We start from the raw sequence: 16657 nt of genomic DNA, 5'->3' as shown, positions 1-16657 counted from the left end.
GCCCTGATGTTGGTGGTGTCATCACTGGCTCTCTGCAGCCAGAAGTAAAGGCTAGCAGGGAACTGCAGAACATGAGTGGCGGGATATCAGGTATTCCTTCTATTATTTACGGTTTTTCTAGTCTGATGAGTAGCTCATTTTTTTTTTGTTCGGATAACCCCATATAAAGAAAAAAAGGGGGGTTGCCATTTAGAATCTCTTTAGAATAATGTTTTCCAACCTATAATTTTTTTCTTAAAATAATAAATTACTTTTTTCAATCCTCCTTGCTGACATTTTTCTGGTCTCAACAACTACTAAAGTCAGTCACTGGCAGCAGCAGTTATGCTTAGAGACAACACATTTTCGTTGGAGCTGGGAAACCAAAGACTGGAGGGAGATCACAACAATACAGACAAGGGACTAAAAAAGTTGAGCAGACCTCCTTTTGTTATTTTAGACACTTTGATAAATGTGCCTCACCAGGGACAAAAAGAGGAGAGGTACAGAAAGCTACCAATCATTTAGGCTCACAGCAGCCCACCTTGTAGGTTTTTTGGAATCCTCTGGTTGTCCACGCATACATCCAGGCAGCCCACCTCTCTAGACTGTAAGACAGATGACAGGAATGACACAATAAGTGCTGATGACTTCACAGCACAATATGAAAATATAAAAAAGCTGCATGAACCATTCACTTGGACTGTAACTGTGCCAAAACAGAAGGAAATGTGCATGGAGTGGAAGGCTAAGAAGACAGTGGACGGGAGTGAAGATATATGGGTAAGATATAGCCAAGTATCAATAGTATAGAAGCATCATCAACATCATAAAAACTGCAAGAATCAAGTGAACAATGTGCAATGAAAGGTGTCCACACTTGGTAACAACACAGAAATACAGGGGAAGGTGGACAAGGAAGTAGAGGGAAGAAGAAAACGAAAAAATGGGAAGGGGGGGGGGGGGGAGTTCTGCAAAAGTGATTGCTGTACTGGCAGTAGCTTTTGACCTGAATTGTAGATTAGTGACCAATCAGGACTGAAGGTGGGGTTAAGAAAAGCGAAATAAGGGATGCCAAGTGTTTTCACATTGGTATCTGTAATGATCCTGGTGAATTTCTCATTAATACAAATATTAAAGGGGAATTTGTCATGCTAAATCTTGTGTAGAAAAGTCACAAAAATGGACTCACGTCTTACTTGCAGAAAAAATGTAGTGACTTTTTTACACCAGATTTTATAAAAGAAGGCGTAATTAGTTGGGAGGAGGCATGCCTGCCCAAGCCTGACAGATTTATGTATATTTTACACCAAAGATTGGCATAAATTATGCAAGAAATCTACTGCAGCTCATAACCGATGCATATCTCATTATAGGCCCACAGATGGCCCAAGATATGCCTAATGTATAAAAAGGTGATGCACTGTGTGCTTGTGGGGATCATATCAACCTTGGCATCTAAAACGCCCGTCTTAATAATTTCCCCCCATTCTCTCTATATGTGGTTTAACTTCATGAAAAGTGACCATGCGCTTTTCAGACGTGTGAGCTATAGAATAGTCTGTTTAGAAGATGGGTTTTCATTAAAACTTTAAACATTAGGATTAATTCGGAGGGAAACAAGGCAAAGTGTAGTAAAAGGCAAAGTACTGGTGTAGGATGAGAGTCGGGAGTACGAGGTTGTGATGCAGGGGCGTGACAGCCATGGGTTATTGTTCCAATGGGGATCACAGGCAGGTTGGAAGGTATTGTGGAGAACAGTCTAGATCAGCAAGTGAATTTTGAATGCTATGGTTCATTTATATGTAATGAATTCTCGAACGTCGATCAGCATTTGTTTTATTTTCTTTCACATAGCCCGAGAATATGTTTATGGGGACGAACAATCATTACTACGATCATTCATCCTCATAGGCCGGGATGTACATATACCTGTTTACACAGGAAAATGTTCTGCTGATTGGAGAGTATTTTTATATTCGCTCAAGCTAAACAATCAGACAACCAACAAACGTGTGCTCGTTTGTCAGCTGATTGTTGGTCCCTTTACATGGCCAGGTTGTTGAGCATTTGGAGGAACATTCAGGTCCGATTATTGGCCCATGTAAAAGTACCTGTATTGTATAAGTGAGAGTTAACCAGTGTAATGTCTACCAAAGAAGAAGGGTTCGTTATAATCACTGAGACAGAAAGATTATTAATCTGTGTGTGACAGTCAAGCTAGACTGATTTGCTAATTGGTGATAGTTGGTAAAGAGCAGTAATAAGGGCCTGGATTGCAACATTAGAGATCAGGTAAGGAAGAAGGGTGGAAGATACTAAAGAGATAACAGCAACATGATTTCAATGTGGACTACAGAATTAAGAATAAACGCTAAATTATCTGGAGTATCAAATGCTGGATGAAAAATATTTTACTGTATTTGGTGAAGGTCAGAGGCAATGATCCTAACTATTCCATTGTAAGACTAATAGAATGAAAGTTTACAGAATTATGCCCAAGCTTACCACAATCACTCCATTTGTAAGTATCTTCTCACGTATATCTTCACTGAAAAGCACAAATAAAATAAGTGAAATGACAAATAATGTCAGGTCCTAGTTGAATCTATACATTAGGTAAGAGGATACGAACGTACAATTCCTGCAACGTAAATTCCACTTCCAGAAATTCTGGTCCCTAAAAAGAAAGGTAACAATTATTGTCTCATTCGTTGCTGGATTACTTTCTGAACTGGCAGTATATTGTACATCTGAATAGGTGTCCCTTCCCGTTTTAGGACAGATGATGTGGGAAACAAACATGAAGATCCAGTCAAGCTGAGATCTTGAAAATAGTAAGGAATTGATGCAGAAAATACATTGGGAAAAACTGCATAACTTTTCATTACGCAAAAAAACTACTTTGATTTGCTGAAACTGTACATCCCTTTATTAGAAAATCTATAAAGTCTATAATGTAGGGAGAAAATAACTATATGTAGCGAAAGAGAGTGCACAGGCTTACCTCAGGGTCAAGACGGAATGTTTTCTGTGTAGTCTCTCCGATACAGATTTTGCTCACATCGAATGCCAGCGTGTAGAGCTTATCATTCCTGGTGATAACGTCCTCATCATGAAGCTCCAGCAGTAACACGTTCTGAAACAGAGATCATGTTATGCGAATACAACTTTCCACATAGACAGGACAGCTGGGGCAAGTGCCTGGACGCTAAATATCGGCAAGGACCTACTTAACCCCTTGAAGACCAGAGATTTTTCATTATCGTTTTTGACTCCGCCTTCCAAGAGCCCTAACTTTTTATTTTTCGGTTGACGTAGATGTAGTAGGGCTTGTAAAAGTAGTAAAAACTTACAGGACCTGCACCTCTCAGCCTTTTATGGCATATTCAATAGGTTTCCTGGAGGTGGTATTCAGTCATTAGATCTAAATTTTTGTACTTCTTATCAAAAGGAGTAAAGTATACAAGGGTCATATTACGGGTTATTAAATTTGTATAATGATTCATTATTTTGGCACTGCAAAAAGGTGTAACGTAGGGGGTTGTCCATAATGACGGGTCTATTATACACTTCTTTGCTCTACTTTTTGCAAAAAAAACTTGTGAATGAGCTCTTTCTTTCAGGAGGGCTTTGGAACAAGACCTAATTGATCCATGTTGTGTTCTTCCCTGCTGCACCGTACAGATAATTAAGCATACCTGGTTGATGAGGTTTCAATACCCCTTGAGTATCACCTAAATTAAGCGATTACTTCAACACTGTTTAACCTGTAGCAGTGATCAAGTGCTGTTTCAGGGCAAACCCACCCCCCTCTCTGAAACAGCTGTCTGTGTATGGATTCTGGCTTGGCTTTCAACTCCCAATCATTGTTTCAAAAGACCTGTATAAAGGATTAGACATTGACTTGCAGGAATGCTGCCTTCCAATAGGTGGCGCTGCAGAGGTATTGTTCCATCTTTCTTATTTGCAGGGCAGACCAGACATGACCCCTGAAGCATGGTGACAACAGATGGGGCTGCTATTACAGCTTACACAGTGGTTGTCACACAACTTTTCTAGACTTCTGAATAACAAATCTGGTTATTCTGGGACTTTATGAAAAAGCAGTGTGACATCCCCAGTGGTAGAGAGTCACTCTTTTTTTGATTTTAGGCAAAGTGTTTCCTAATAGACTGCAACAATCCACGTAAAGAGTTACGGGCCTCTAATGAACCCACGTCTCTGCCTCTTACCTTCACATTATTGCAAACTGCAAAATGAAATGTTTCATTCCACACAGGATCACTGTTGTCGGACACAGTCTTTGTCTTTAGGACTTTATTAGTGCAGGATGGCAGCGACAGACAGATATAGCAATCAGAATGGCTCACTGTAAGGAAAAAGCAGCCATCAGAAGAAATTACCTTGTAATAAGATTTAGTTCTCCAACTTACAATAAAGCTATTTCTTAACTGAGTCCTTCCAGGGAAATACTATTATGTAAATAACAACCCTACAGTTCTTACATGGAATTTATTTTTTTAACAGTAACAAAGCCTTAAAAAAACAGGCTGAACTAGATGGACATTGTCTTCATTCAGCCTTACGAACTATGTTACTATGTATGTTAAAAGGGTTTTCCAGGAATATACTATTAAAGATGTATCCTCAGGACAGATCATCAATAGTTGATCGGCCGGGGTGTGCCGCTCAGTCGATCGGGCATCCGCTGTCAACACTGTAATACACAGATATGAAGTGGAAACCATTGCTCTGACCTCTGTGTAGTGGCCGGCGCTTGTAACTGCAGATACAGCTCCCATTGATTTTAAAGAGAGCTGCACCTGCAGTTACATGTGCCAACCCATTACACAGAGGTTTCCATTGCATACCCATGTGTTGAGGTGCTGACAGCAAGCGCTAATCTGCCTATCCCGAGGATATGTCATCAATAGTATTACTCTGGACAGCCCCTTTAAGGCTTCATTACCATTAATTAGGAAATTAGCTGTAAGAACTGTAAGGTAGTAATTTACATAAATGAATAATCTATGTGGGTGCCAAGAAAACATTCCTTGTATGATATTACGAAAAACATTCATACTCACATAAGTCAGCGCATGGTATGTGTGCGGCTTGTACAATTTTGACTGTTAACAAGCTGAGCGTACTGTCTTCCTGTAACAAGAAAGTTTGATGAGGACAATAATGAACAGTATGTGAACACAATAACGTTACTGGGGTATATAACTAATAGGAATAGTGGAAAATTGGACTTCAATCAAAACTGTGCAGAACTTAAGCAAAAATGTCATATAGTGAGCTTCACCTGTAAAGGCCATGGAGGAATTGGTTTTGAATTAACACCTGCTACTAAGATACGCCATCAGGTATTTCTTGGCTTTGCGATGAGACAACAAAACCCACCATAAGATCAGCAGAATATTACCGAACAAGCAGTCTGTATGTCTCCTCTTCTGCTCTGCAGTCTCTATTGCTACCGGAGAGTTCTTGCTCATATTGCAAATAGACATGCACAAATCGATCTAGCCAGTTCCCAATTTGTCTGCCATTGGATACATTGTATATAGGTCAATTCAATATATTTGAAGTTTGTTTCTTTGTTAATTAAACTGATGATCCTCTAGCAGAGATAACAGTCACCTTTCAGTGCAGCTTAGCACGTATTTAGGACGGATCCATTCCCAGTCCCTCTCCACACAATAGAATGGGAATGAGTGAAAATAAACAATAATCGTTCAGTGTAAAGGCAGCCAACTATCAAACAATCAATAAATCATTCGCTTTTCATTCATTGTTCATTTTACGCAGGCATAAAAATCACCATTGGCTCGTTCACTAATCGTTCAGTTTGCGTATGGGTGGCATTGATTATGCGCCCATAGAGAACAATGGGCTCTCTCATGCATAATACAAGGCAAAATAGAACATCCGTTCTTTTTTCAGCTTGCGCATTATGTAATTCCTACACACAAATATGAGCGGAACTGCGTAAGGCAATGTATCAGATTGCCTGCGAATTACCACGCATCACACACGTAATACGCTGTAATCCTATGCTCGTGTGAGCCCGGCCTAATGCATCCAAAAAGATTCAACACAGACCTTACATTTGGTATCTTATAACCAAAGCTACTCCAGGCAGAAGCCTGATGATTGCCTTATGACAGAATAGTTGTGAAAAATAATATTCAATTATGGATGATATTGTGGGAGGCGTGAAAACCGCCAACTCTAAACCATGAAACCAACATCAATCTGTACATATATTTAGATAAGGAAATGAGAAGTGTGATCCTTGTACTATCTTAGAGGACTTTCTCAACTGCTTAAAAAAGGGAATATTTTACAATTTCTTAATCTCAAGACACCAAATGGGAGATCCAAGATCAGGTCAGGATGGGCCAAATAACCAGTCGATCCAGAAATGTGTACAAAAAGTACAAATAGATGCTATTGTCACATAAGAAGGGTGTAATTCTAGGTAGCTACTCCTTTTACCTGCAGGCGTTCAACTCTTTAGTTGACAATCAGTGTGAGGAACGCAAGTTTAATTCTATACTCTCCTAATAGTAGCTTTAATTTAAATAAAGGGTCTGAAAACAAGTATTATTGAAACTTTAGCACCTTTCAGGAGGCCACTTGCGGATAAACTAAAGGTGCCATTGACCATAATGTAGGCAACAACTCGCTTAAGGGTACCTCAGTTATAGTACTCGGTTTTATCTGGCAGTGTCATATACATAAAGGAGAAGTAGTGTGCAAGCGTGACTGCCACATCATTCATACAGGAGGACTCGGGACCCATGATCAGTGAGAGTTCCAGATGTGGAACCTCCAGTAATCATAGCCTTATTACCTACCCTGTGGATGGGTCATCCTTAATAACATTTAATGTCACAACCATATTGCAAACCTACAATGGGTGCCAGTATGAGGAATATACAGTATTTACAGAGCCCAGTCTATAGAAGAACTACTCTGTCCAGCTTCTTCTCTAATGCACTTTCAGTTACTACAGCAAGACCAATATACAAGATAGATCCCAGGCAAATGTTTGGAGAGGGAGATGGGAATAGTGCGAATTACAAAGTTCTTCAACTTAAAAACTCAATTCTTATACTGTTACCAGGTTATCTATAAAAAATCCTCAGTTCAGTTATTTTCTGGCATGTTCCTTGTGCAGGTCTACAAACAACATGACTAGGGTACAAGTAATGGACCTGCAGACCTAACAATGGGGTCACAGTACTTGGCAGAGTATGAGGTGCCAACAGTTAAAACCATCCCATGTCCAATAATCTCCTTGGCACGGCAGAGCTCACTGAGAGGGGGTGAAGTACGCAGCAGAGACGGAGACAAAATTGACATGTTGCAGATTTGAATTCCGTGCCGCAAGTCAATTTCCGCATGGGTTTTGTGTGGGTTATGGCATTTTCAAAGTCTTGTCCACTTTTCTGCTACTGCAAATGCACTGGAATTTTTTGTGTGGAGGAAATTCCGCCCGGTGTGAACCCCCCTTAATCCACAAAGCTGTACGATAGTGGTTGGTGCTATTTAAATATAGGAGACTATTTAATTCCACTCATCTCTCATTTATAGCATACTTCAATATGTTCTTAAATATTTGTTTGCTTTTACCTGAGACTTAAAGGAGATGTCCCGAGGCAGCAAGTGGGGTTATACACTTCTGTATGGCCATAATAATGCACTTTGTAATGTACATTGTGCATTAATTATGAGCCATACAGAAGTTATAAAAAGTTTTATACTTACCTGCTCCGTTGCTGGCGTCCTCGTCTCCATGGTGCCGACTAATTTTTGGCCTCCGATGGCCAAATTAGCCGCGCTTGCGCAGTCCGGGTCTTCTCCTCTTCTCTATGGGGCTCCGTGTAGCTCCGTGTAGCTCCGCCCCGTCACGTGCCGATTCCAGCCAATCAGGAGGCTGGAATCGGCAGTGGACCGCACAGAAGAGCTGCGGTCCACGAAGATAGAGGATCCCGGCGGCCATCTTCAGCGGTAAGTATTGAAGTCACCGGACCGCCGGGATTCAGGTAAGCGCTGTGCGGGTGGTTTTTTTAACCCCTGCATCGGGGTTGTCTCGCGCCGAACGGGGGGGGGGTTTAAAAAAAAAAAAACCCGTTTCGGCGCGGGACATCTCCTTTAATGGCACCTGAGAACCCAAAAATAACTTTGACACCTATAATGCTGAGGTCATTGCTCCTGTTGATATTTTTTGAATGCCGTGTACACACAATCATTTCATTTTGTTACTAAAATCAACAAAACTTTATTGAACATAAGTATAGGTGACTCATATAATAAAAGCAAAGTCATTCAATGTACTCTCCTTTAAAAAAAATTAGTGTACAGCCATCCTGGCTATACACAGTTATCATCCTGTAATCAAGTAGATTGAAACACAGACAACACCACGACTATACAGTATTAATACTAGGGTACACCACGACTGTACAGTATTAATACTAGAGTACACCACAACTACGCAGTATTAATACTAGGGTACACCATGACTACGCAGTGTTAATACTAGGGTACACCACGACTATACAGTATTAATACTAGAGTACACCACGACTATACAGTATTAATACTAGGGTACACCATGACTATACAGTATTAATACTCGAGTACACCACGACTATGCAGTATTAATACTAGGGTACACCACGACTGTACAGTATTAATACCAGGGTACACCATGACTATGCAGTATTAATACTAGGGAACAGCGTGACTATACAGTATTAATACTCGAGTGCACCATGACTATGCAGTATTAATACCATGGTACACCATGACTATGCAGTATTAATACTAGGGAACACCATGACTATACAGTGTTAATACTAGGGAACACCATGACTATACAGTATTAAAACTAGAGTACACCATGACTATACAGTATTAATACCAGAGTACACCATGACTATGCAGTGTTAATACTAGGGAACACCATGACTATACAGTGTTAATACTAGGGAACACCATGACTATACAGTATTAAAACTAGAGTACACCGTGACTATACAATATTAATACCAGAGTACACCATGACTTTGCAGTGTTAATACTGGGGAACACCATGACTATACAGTATTAATACTAGGACACTGCTTGAAAAGCAATGGGACGAACCCACAAGTACAGCCGAGCAGCTGGGGGGGGGGGGGGGCTTACAGCTATATACTGATGTTTTATGGTAGCCATAGAAATCACATAATCATCAATAGTCTGATGCCCATGTGCTCAGTCTGACAAATAATTAAAAGGTTGTCCGTGCCAAAACAATTTTAAGATAAGTGCCACATGACAAAATAAACACTTTCACATCAATTCAGATGGGCACAACAGGCATGTCAATGGGGGTATCAATAAAACATATAAAGGGATTGTAGTTCAAGCAGTTTCCTAATAAAATCTCAACATATACATTGAGTAGGGACACACAATGTACTGGTATAAATACAGGATAAAGAAATATACAATGACAAAGCTCCAGGCTTAAAAGTCAATAAAAAAAGCTTCCCTTCTGATACAATACAGGAGATCATAAAGTCAAATAATAAATACACAGAACTGAATTATTGCCCCTAGTATAAGAGTAAGGCTATATTCACACCAGCATTAGGGCTCAGTTCAGGGTTTCTGCCACTTTGTTCCATTTTTGGAGAAATTGAAACACCAGGAACAACATCCCTAAGAAGAACCACTTCAGGCAATGTACCTCCTCCCCTTCCGGTCCTGGGCTAAGATTTTAACCCAAAACCACAGGGCCATTTTAATATATCTCACACTACTACACAGTATGCATGGATTCTGAAAATGTAGCTGACATACAGATCGGGGGCTTTAAACTTTCCTTCGGAGAAGACATTTTAATCTAGATGATCACAAACACAGTGTCAAAACCCAGTACTCATCTTATAGCCAAAAAAACCTTCATAAATAGTTCTTATTCCGGTACAATGGTCAGTAACCATTGTCTTAGCACCAGAAATGTGTGCCCTAGTCCTGTGACACCAAGTCCAATTCATCTGGAACAAAAAAACATGAGCATCCTATTGTTTCATCATCTGGTAGAATTTATTAAAATTATGGGACCACCCCAAAAAGGATTCTTTAATATAGCCCCTTAAATAACAGCACTGCAATGGCTTTATTATAATTGGAAGCCAGATTATTGAACAATGTAAAATAGTCTTGTCAAGGAAATGAAATAATATGTAGTAGATACAAGAATAAGTAATTCAGACTCACGTGATAGGAGATGGCAGAACGTCTCCGACCCATCCTCGTAGTTAGAGAGCTGTATCTCTTCAATGGAAGTCAGGTGAATAAATGTGACTATAACTACATGTATAGTAACTAACTGGCAATAAAAGATGAAACTCCAGTTTAAGCTGCATGAAAGGATTAGAGAAGGTGTATATGTACATTCCTCACCACGCCTGTTTTTAAATTATAGACACCATTACGTATAAACACCTCCTTCATTCTACTCATCAAAGGTCATCAGAAGACACATGGCCATCATATGCAATTAACACTTACAGCAAGCTAATGAGTAATGAACACTAATACTTTTTTGTGTATAGGAGATTATACATAACCATCATTTCTTTAGTTTTGTTTTTTTTCTTCGGACAATGAATTCAATAAACCCTCAACTGAAAATTGTTACTGAACTGAAATAAATGTCTTCAAGATTGTTCAAATTGCACATATAGTTGGAGTGACTCTTCCTCTATACAGGCGTTTCAGAATCTTTTTCTTCCTTGCAGGTGAATAATGGATTCCAAGCAGAAGCAATGTGCGGTCGTTGAGTTCTTGACAGAGGGGTGTAGGCTGTCTAACATCTACAGAAGGCTACAGAATGTGTACGGAGAGGACACCATTGACATGACAATATTCACAGGTGGATCAAGAAGTTTACAGAAGGGGAAACGAACAGTGAAGACAAACCACACAGTGGAAAAGAATCAACTGCGACCACTGCCGCAAATAGTCAGAGAGTGGACAAGTTGATCTGTGAGCTTGTTAAACAACTGAGCCGTGGTCACAATGCCATACAGAAGATGGTGGAAAGCTTGGGTTATCGGAAAGTGTGTGCGAAGTGGGTACCTCGGCAGTTGACACACGATTTGAAGGAGAGAAGGGAGGAGGTCTGCTCGGATCTGCTTGAAGTGTTCGAAGGCAATGAAGACACTTTTTCTCCGATCTGGTGACAGGGGATGAAACGTGGGCGTATCTTTATGGTTCGGAAACGAAGAATCAGTCCATGCAATGGCGGCACACCTCTTCTACAAGGCCAAGAAGTTCAAGAGCCAGTAATCAGCACAAGAAGTACAGAAAGCAGATCGCACCATCCATACTGCGGCAGCCTGGGTTAGTAGTGGAGGAGCTGCACCTCTGGCGGGTGCAATCTGTTTCCTGCACTGTCTTGACTTACAGCGGTGTCAGGAATCAGCGGAAATCCCAAGTGGCGGAACCTTCTGCTCATCTAATTGATGATTTATCCTAAAGTTAAGTAATCAATAGTAAAAATCCCCTAAATCCTGGCCAACCCTTTTAATTGTTACGTTCTATATATCCTTGTATACAAAAACTGTGCGTGAACCCAGCCTTACAAACAGGTGAAGGGATGTTTGCCTCTAGTCTTTGGAATTAGGAATTGTTATCATTATAGAATTAGTGGATCAGATAAATGAATTACAAATAAGAGCCTATGGAGTGTTTGAGATTCCCAGATATTTTATGATAAGCAGAGCTGAATCACTAGAACTAATCCACTGAATACACTTCCTTCAGGTTTATGTCACACTAGTTAGCATTAAGCAAGTAAACATCAGCCTCCTGTTACCTCTACGAAGAGTCAGGGTTTTCAAGCTCCAATCAAAAGTGTTTTAAAACTGCTATAAATTATTTCTAATGCAGCATTCATGTTCCAATGCCCTACAATACAGTTAAAGCAATATTACACACAATCCTCAGTTTCAGATAACTTATGTGATAATCATATGGACATTTCAACTGTGCTGGAAATGTGTGTATGATGATCATCGGGAAATGTGTGTATGAGGATAATCGGGAAATGTGTGTATGATGATAATCGGGAAATGTGTGTATGATGGTAATCAAAAAATTAATTTTCCAGCACAATGAAAAATGAACAATTATCTGATTTTTCCCAGATGTTAGTTTGACTAAAATACAAGGGGCTTCAGATAAATCCACAGATGACGTGATGAGATTATGGCACCCCTCTATGGCCAGTTGACCAGTAGACTTGGATTATGCAGATGGGAATCTGGGAGGGAGATGGGGAAATCAAACGTGAGCGATTGTATTCGACATTTAAAGCAACTCCTGGCTGACAGGCAAGCAATCAATATGTCCACAATGTAGGAGACATGGACACAAACATTACTTTCAATAGATTTAATATAATTTAATATTGTGGAGATTGGTTCCACATACCGAGTAGGGGAGGAGGCTAACCTGAGTCACATAAAAGTGCAATGGTGCAGAGTCTACTTCAAGCCATCTCTAAAGAAAAAAAAGGCAATATTCAGGGCCTAACCCTTAAAAATCAAAAAACGATACTTAACCAACCTTCACTGAAACTCACAAGGTATCCTGTATCCCCAACTATCTGCTACCCAACAAAGCACTCCTAAGTACTTTAGCTTGGATGGTTTCCCCAGTACGGTTAGCCAAGGCTATGCAGGTAAGCTAAGACACTTGATGGTCATACCCTAGCTCCTAGAGATCATTAAGGGGGTCCCATACAGTCCTAGCAACATAATACATGAAAAAAGTAAACATAACGTGAAATAAAAAATATATAAAAAATTCTAAAAAAGAAATGATAAAAGTACTCATAAAAGCCTAAGAGTGATTATGCTTACAATAGCTGTGAAAGCAGTTAATGTCCAATTCTAATCAAGTAGGTTTTGGGCTCAAAGTGATTTTCTGGCACCATTGGGTCACTACTCTGGGGGCAATTCACAGCTGGAGCTTTCAAACCTTTCAATCTTATAACATTGATTAGGTGGTACTTGACTGTCTACAGGTATGATTGAAGCAAGATTAATCCCCACTGCATTAAGGTACAGTCCATTACCAGTGGCCTCCTCTAAACTACATATAAGAACAGATAACTAAACTATAATGGGCTTTGAGATTTAAGTGTCCACAGTTACCATGCTGTATGAAATATCCCTAGTCGGATCTACAAGCTGCTGAAGAATCCTGACCTGACTTATGATGACTCATTGAATTAAGAATATGTGCCTAATCAACATACTGTGCACATTAGCCATCATAATGGGTGGCACGAGGAAAACTGGTATGAGCACATGGCACATTGCACAGAGCAATTAATTTGCATGCACAATAAATGTAATAGGTGCCCGCTATTTATGAAGAGAGGAGATGTTGATAGGTCAAATGAATCATTGGAGGGAAAACCATGTCAAATCTAAAAAAATTGTATTTTTAAAAGTAAAATTAGGAAAGATGTATTCACGATAATGCTTGATAAAAGGATGCTGCAAATAACCTCAAACCCTTCCGTAAATCCATAAATCATGCTCTGGCAACACAACTGTGTAATTATACTTTTTTAATAGGCATTTCAAGAACTCTTCCATAAATACACTAACAGTATTTTGCAATGATTTTAAATGAATAGAGTATAAAGAAATGTTTTTGGTTGCGTCTCACGCTTTCATCATACTATGTGTTAAATGACTCTTTACTGTATTTATGTAATCAGTCTCCTATGCTTGTATATACAGCATGTAAAAATTATACAACAAAGGTAAAACATCAAAGGACAGTCATAAAGGTCATTGAATGTCAAAATAATAATTCACAATGTAACATTTTACAGACAAAAGACCTTTACGCAGCTTCTAAAGTTGGTGGAGTTTTGACAGTAAATGTACACTCGGGATTGGACGCAAGTTGAAGAAGCAGCTTGATGGCAGCAAGACAGACGAATCGAAAAATGTAAAGAACATAATGTTAGAAGAAAAAAAAAATCTGAAGGGTAGGAGAGGAGTTTTCCCAAGGAAATACTATTGAGGACCTACCCTCAGAATAGTTGACTGGTTAGGATTAGCCACCTACTTTCAGTGTCAGCTCACAGGGGGATGAAGCAAAAGCTGATGCTCCGACCCCTGTGTAGTGGCCGGTTCCTAGTGATTTTATTCACAGCTGCACCTGCAATTACAAGAGCCGGCCACTACACAGGGGTCGGAAAACAGCAACTTCCACTCTGTACCACCGTGTAATGTGGTGCTGGCAGGGGGTGCCCAATCAGCTGACCAACCAGGGTCCCAAGCGACCCAGCCAATTAATTACTACTGATCACCTATCCTGCAGTTTAAAAGCTAGAACTTTCCCCCACCCCATCAAATGGCCACATAAGGGCTTTTTTTTGCAGGACCTGTTGTATTTTTCAGTGGCACAATTTTAGTGTATAACTAGTGCATTATATATATATACCTACCTTCATCTTTTTTTGTTGGAGACAGAATAAAAAAACATGGCAATTCCACCACTGTATTTTGGAGTTCATTCTTACTGTGTCCCTTGGACCGTATAAATGAAATAAGGCGATTCTGAGGGTCAATGTGATTAAGAGAATACCAAAATTATAAAGTTGTGCTTTTTTCAGGTTCGTGTACTTTTGTATAGTAAAAAATGTTTAGATTCTTATGTTGCTGCATTCAGAGACCCGTAACGTTTTTAATTTTCAGCCAAGGAGCCGTAAGAGAGCTTGTTTTTTTTTGTGGGACAACTTAGTGTACATTGCTACTTTTTTGGTGCACATAGGATTTAGGCCGGTCTCACATGACCGGATTTGGATTGCAGATTCTTATATCAGCATTCGTGCAGAACTTCCAAGGGCATTGAAGTCATGCATTTTCAAATTTTTGGTCACACTCGTGGATACGAATTGCGTATTCCGTGAGTGGAAGAAAAATCGCAGCATGCTCTATTTTATCGCGGAATCCGCGTTGGTGGCCTCCATTGATGCTTGACCCGCAGCCCATATGCAATTAACAAACACAGAAAAAACAACCGGTACTGCGCATGACCGCCTGCAAGCCTCCACGGTCATGTGCAATACATTAAGGTGCGGTACGCAGGGTAGAATAAACAAAAAAACATGCATTTGTTTCTCAACAATGTTCATCATGCAGGATAAATAATGCATTCATTTTACTGTATCGTAAGGTTGGGACATCGACACAAAAATATTGATAGTCGATAGTTTTCTACTGATATTTTACAATAATCGATAGTATCGACTATCGCTGAACAAACTATCGATATATCGACTTTTTTAAATGCTGTAAAAAATAAAACAGGTCTAGGGTTAATTTAAATTACAGATGAAACATATAATTAAAATGAGGTATATGAAAAGACTTTTTTTTATCATTGGCCCCAATAATCTTTATCTAATGAGCCAAGAAATATTAATTTGCTGGCATGCTCTCCCTTCAAAATGCTCCTTCCAGCAGACAGAATTTCACCAGCTTTTGAAAACATTCTTTTTGCAGGAATTTTGCAATCAGAGCCTGCGTCTAACCCGATGAACAAACGCATGTGGAGAAGGGGCTGAAGACCCCACTTTTTCTGAGAGTCATTTTGCCTGGAGCAAACCTTATTGGTGACAAAGAGTCGCCTCACACTTTCCAAAAGTTTCTAGAACTTGTTTATAAGTTCATTAGTGCCTCGAGCAAAACTACATCCTGACCAACACAAAGGGAAGGGTGGAATTTAAAGAAAGAAAGTCTGGTCACCGGACCACAAGGCACGTTTCTTCTTTACAAAAATCGATATATCGCCTTAAACTATCCATGTTACCGATATATCGGACATAACAATATCGATGAAAAGTATCGCCAAAGCATTAGCGATATATCGGTTTTCGATGCTGTATGGGCCGTTACAAATACAGCGATACCAATGATATATAACATTATTAGTGGGGCGAGGGCATGAGATCTCCAGGATTGGCATAAGTCCATGGCAGTCCACAGGTCTGGTGACATAGCAGATCTCTGCCGTGGATGTCATGTGATTAGTGGGACTGGAATTATGTGCGCAGCTTCTCCACGGTGCATGCACTACTTGGAGCACAGCAGCTGTTTTCCATTACGGTGTCTATATAGCAGTGTTCCCCAACTCCAGTCCTCAGGGACCACCAACAGGTCATGTTTTCAGGATTTCCTCAGTGTTGCACAGGTGATGTAATTATCGTCAGTGCCTCAGACATGGCCACAGCTGTTCTTACAATAGGATATCCTGAAAACATGACCTGTTGGCGGTCCCCGAGGACTGGAGTTGGGGACCCCTGCTATATAGAGTAGCACCTTTTGCCATACACCCCCTGAAGGAAGAGAATCAAAACGCAAGTCGGGGTGTTGGCGATCCACATGAACCTATAGTATAAGTATTACATATATTAAATTGCATTATTAAATTTGTGCACATTTTATGGGCTTAAATGGCAAGTAATATCACTAGGAATTGTACTTGCACTTTTCACTTAGATGTGATGGGGTGATATTTGTATAACGCTGCTATTGTGAATTAGATATTATGAGTCACTTCTGTGTATGTAGCAGTACAC

General features: G+C 39.9%; 1 protein-coding gene across 4 annotated transcripts in view; it reads right to left on the bottom strand.

Moving 5' to 3' along the window:
* Positions 1-10421, bottom strand: part of PLA2G4B (phospholipase A2 group IVB) — a 51182-nt gene extending 40761 nt beyond the window's left edge. For 3 of the 4 annotated variants that reach the window (XM_066608317.1, XM_066608319.1, XM_066608318.1), the window contains exons 1-7: positions 10264-10421; positions 5070-5139; positions 4215-4351; positions 2987-3118; positions 2619-2659; positions 2488-2530; positions 524-587 (exon numbers count right to left, since the gene is read on the bottom strand). In XM_066608317.1, the coding sequence (XP_066464414.1) occupies positions 524-587; positions 2488-2530; positions 2619-2659; positions 2987-3118; positions 4215-4351; positions 5070-5139; positions 10264-10296 (520 nt within the window). In that variant the 5' untranslated portion in view covers positions 10297-10421. The remainder of the gene's footprint in view (positions 1-523; positions 588-2487; positions 2531-2618; positions 2660-2986; positions 3119-4214; positions 4352-5069; positions 5140-10263) is intronic. The other variant, XM_066608320.1, reaches the window with a different exon arrangement.
* Between the last annotated feature and the right edge of the window lie 6236 nt (positions 10422-16657).

This window comes from Eleutherodactylus coqui, chromosome 6 (assembly GCF_035609145.1).
Source record: "Eleutherodactylus coqui strain aEleCoq1 chromosome 6, aEleCoq1.hap1, whole genome shotgun sequence".
Taxonomy (NCBI): domain Eukaryota; kingdom Metazoa; phylum Chordata; class Amphibia; order Anura; family Eleutherodactylidae; genus Eleutherodactylus; species Eleutherodactylus coqui.
The sequence above is the reverse complement of the archived record's forward strand: the minus strand, read 5'-3'. Positions and strand labels throughout refer to the sequence as shown.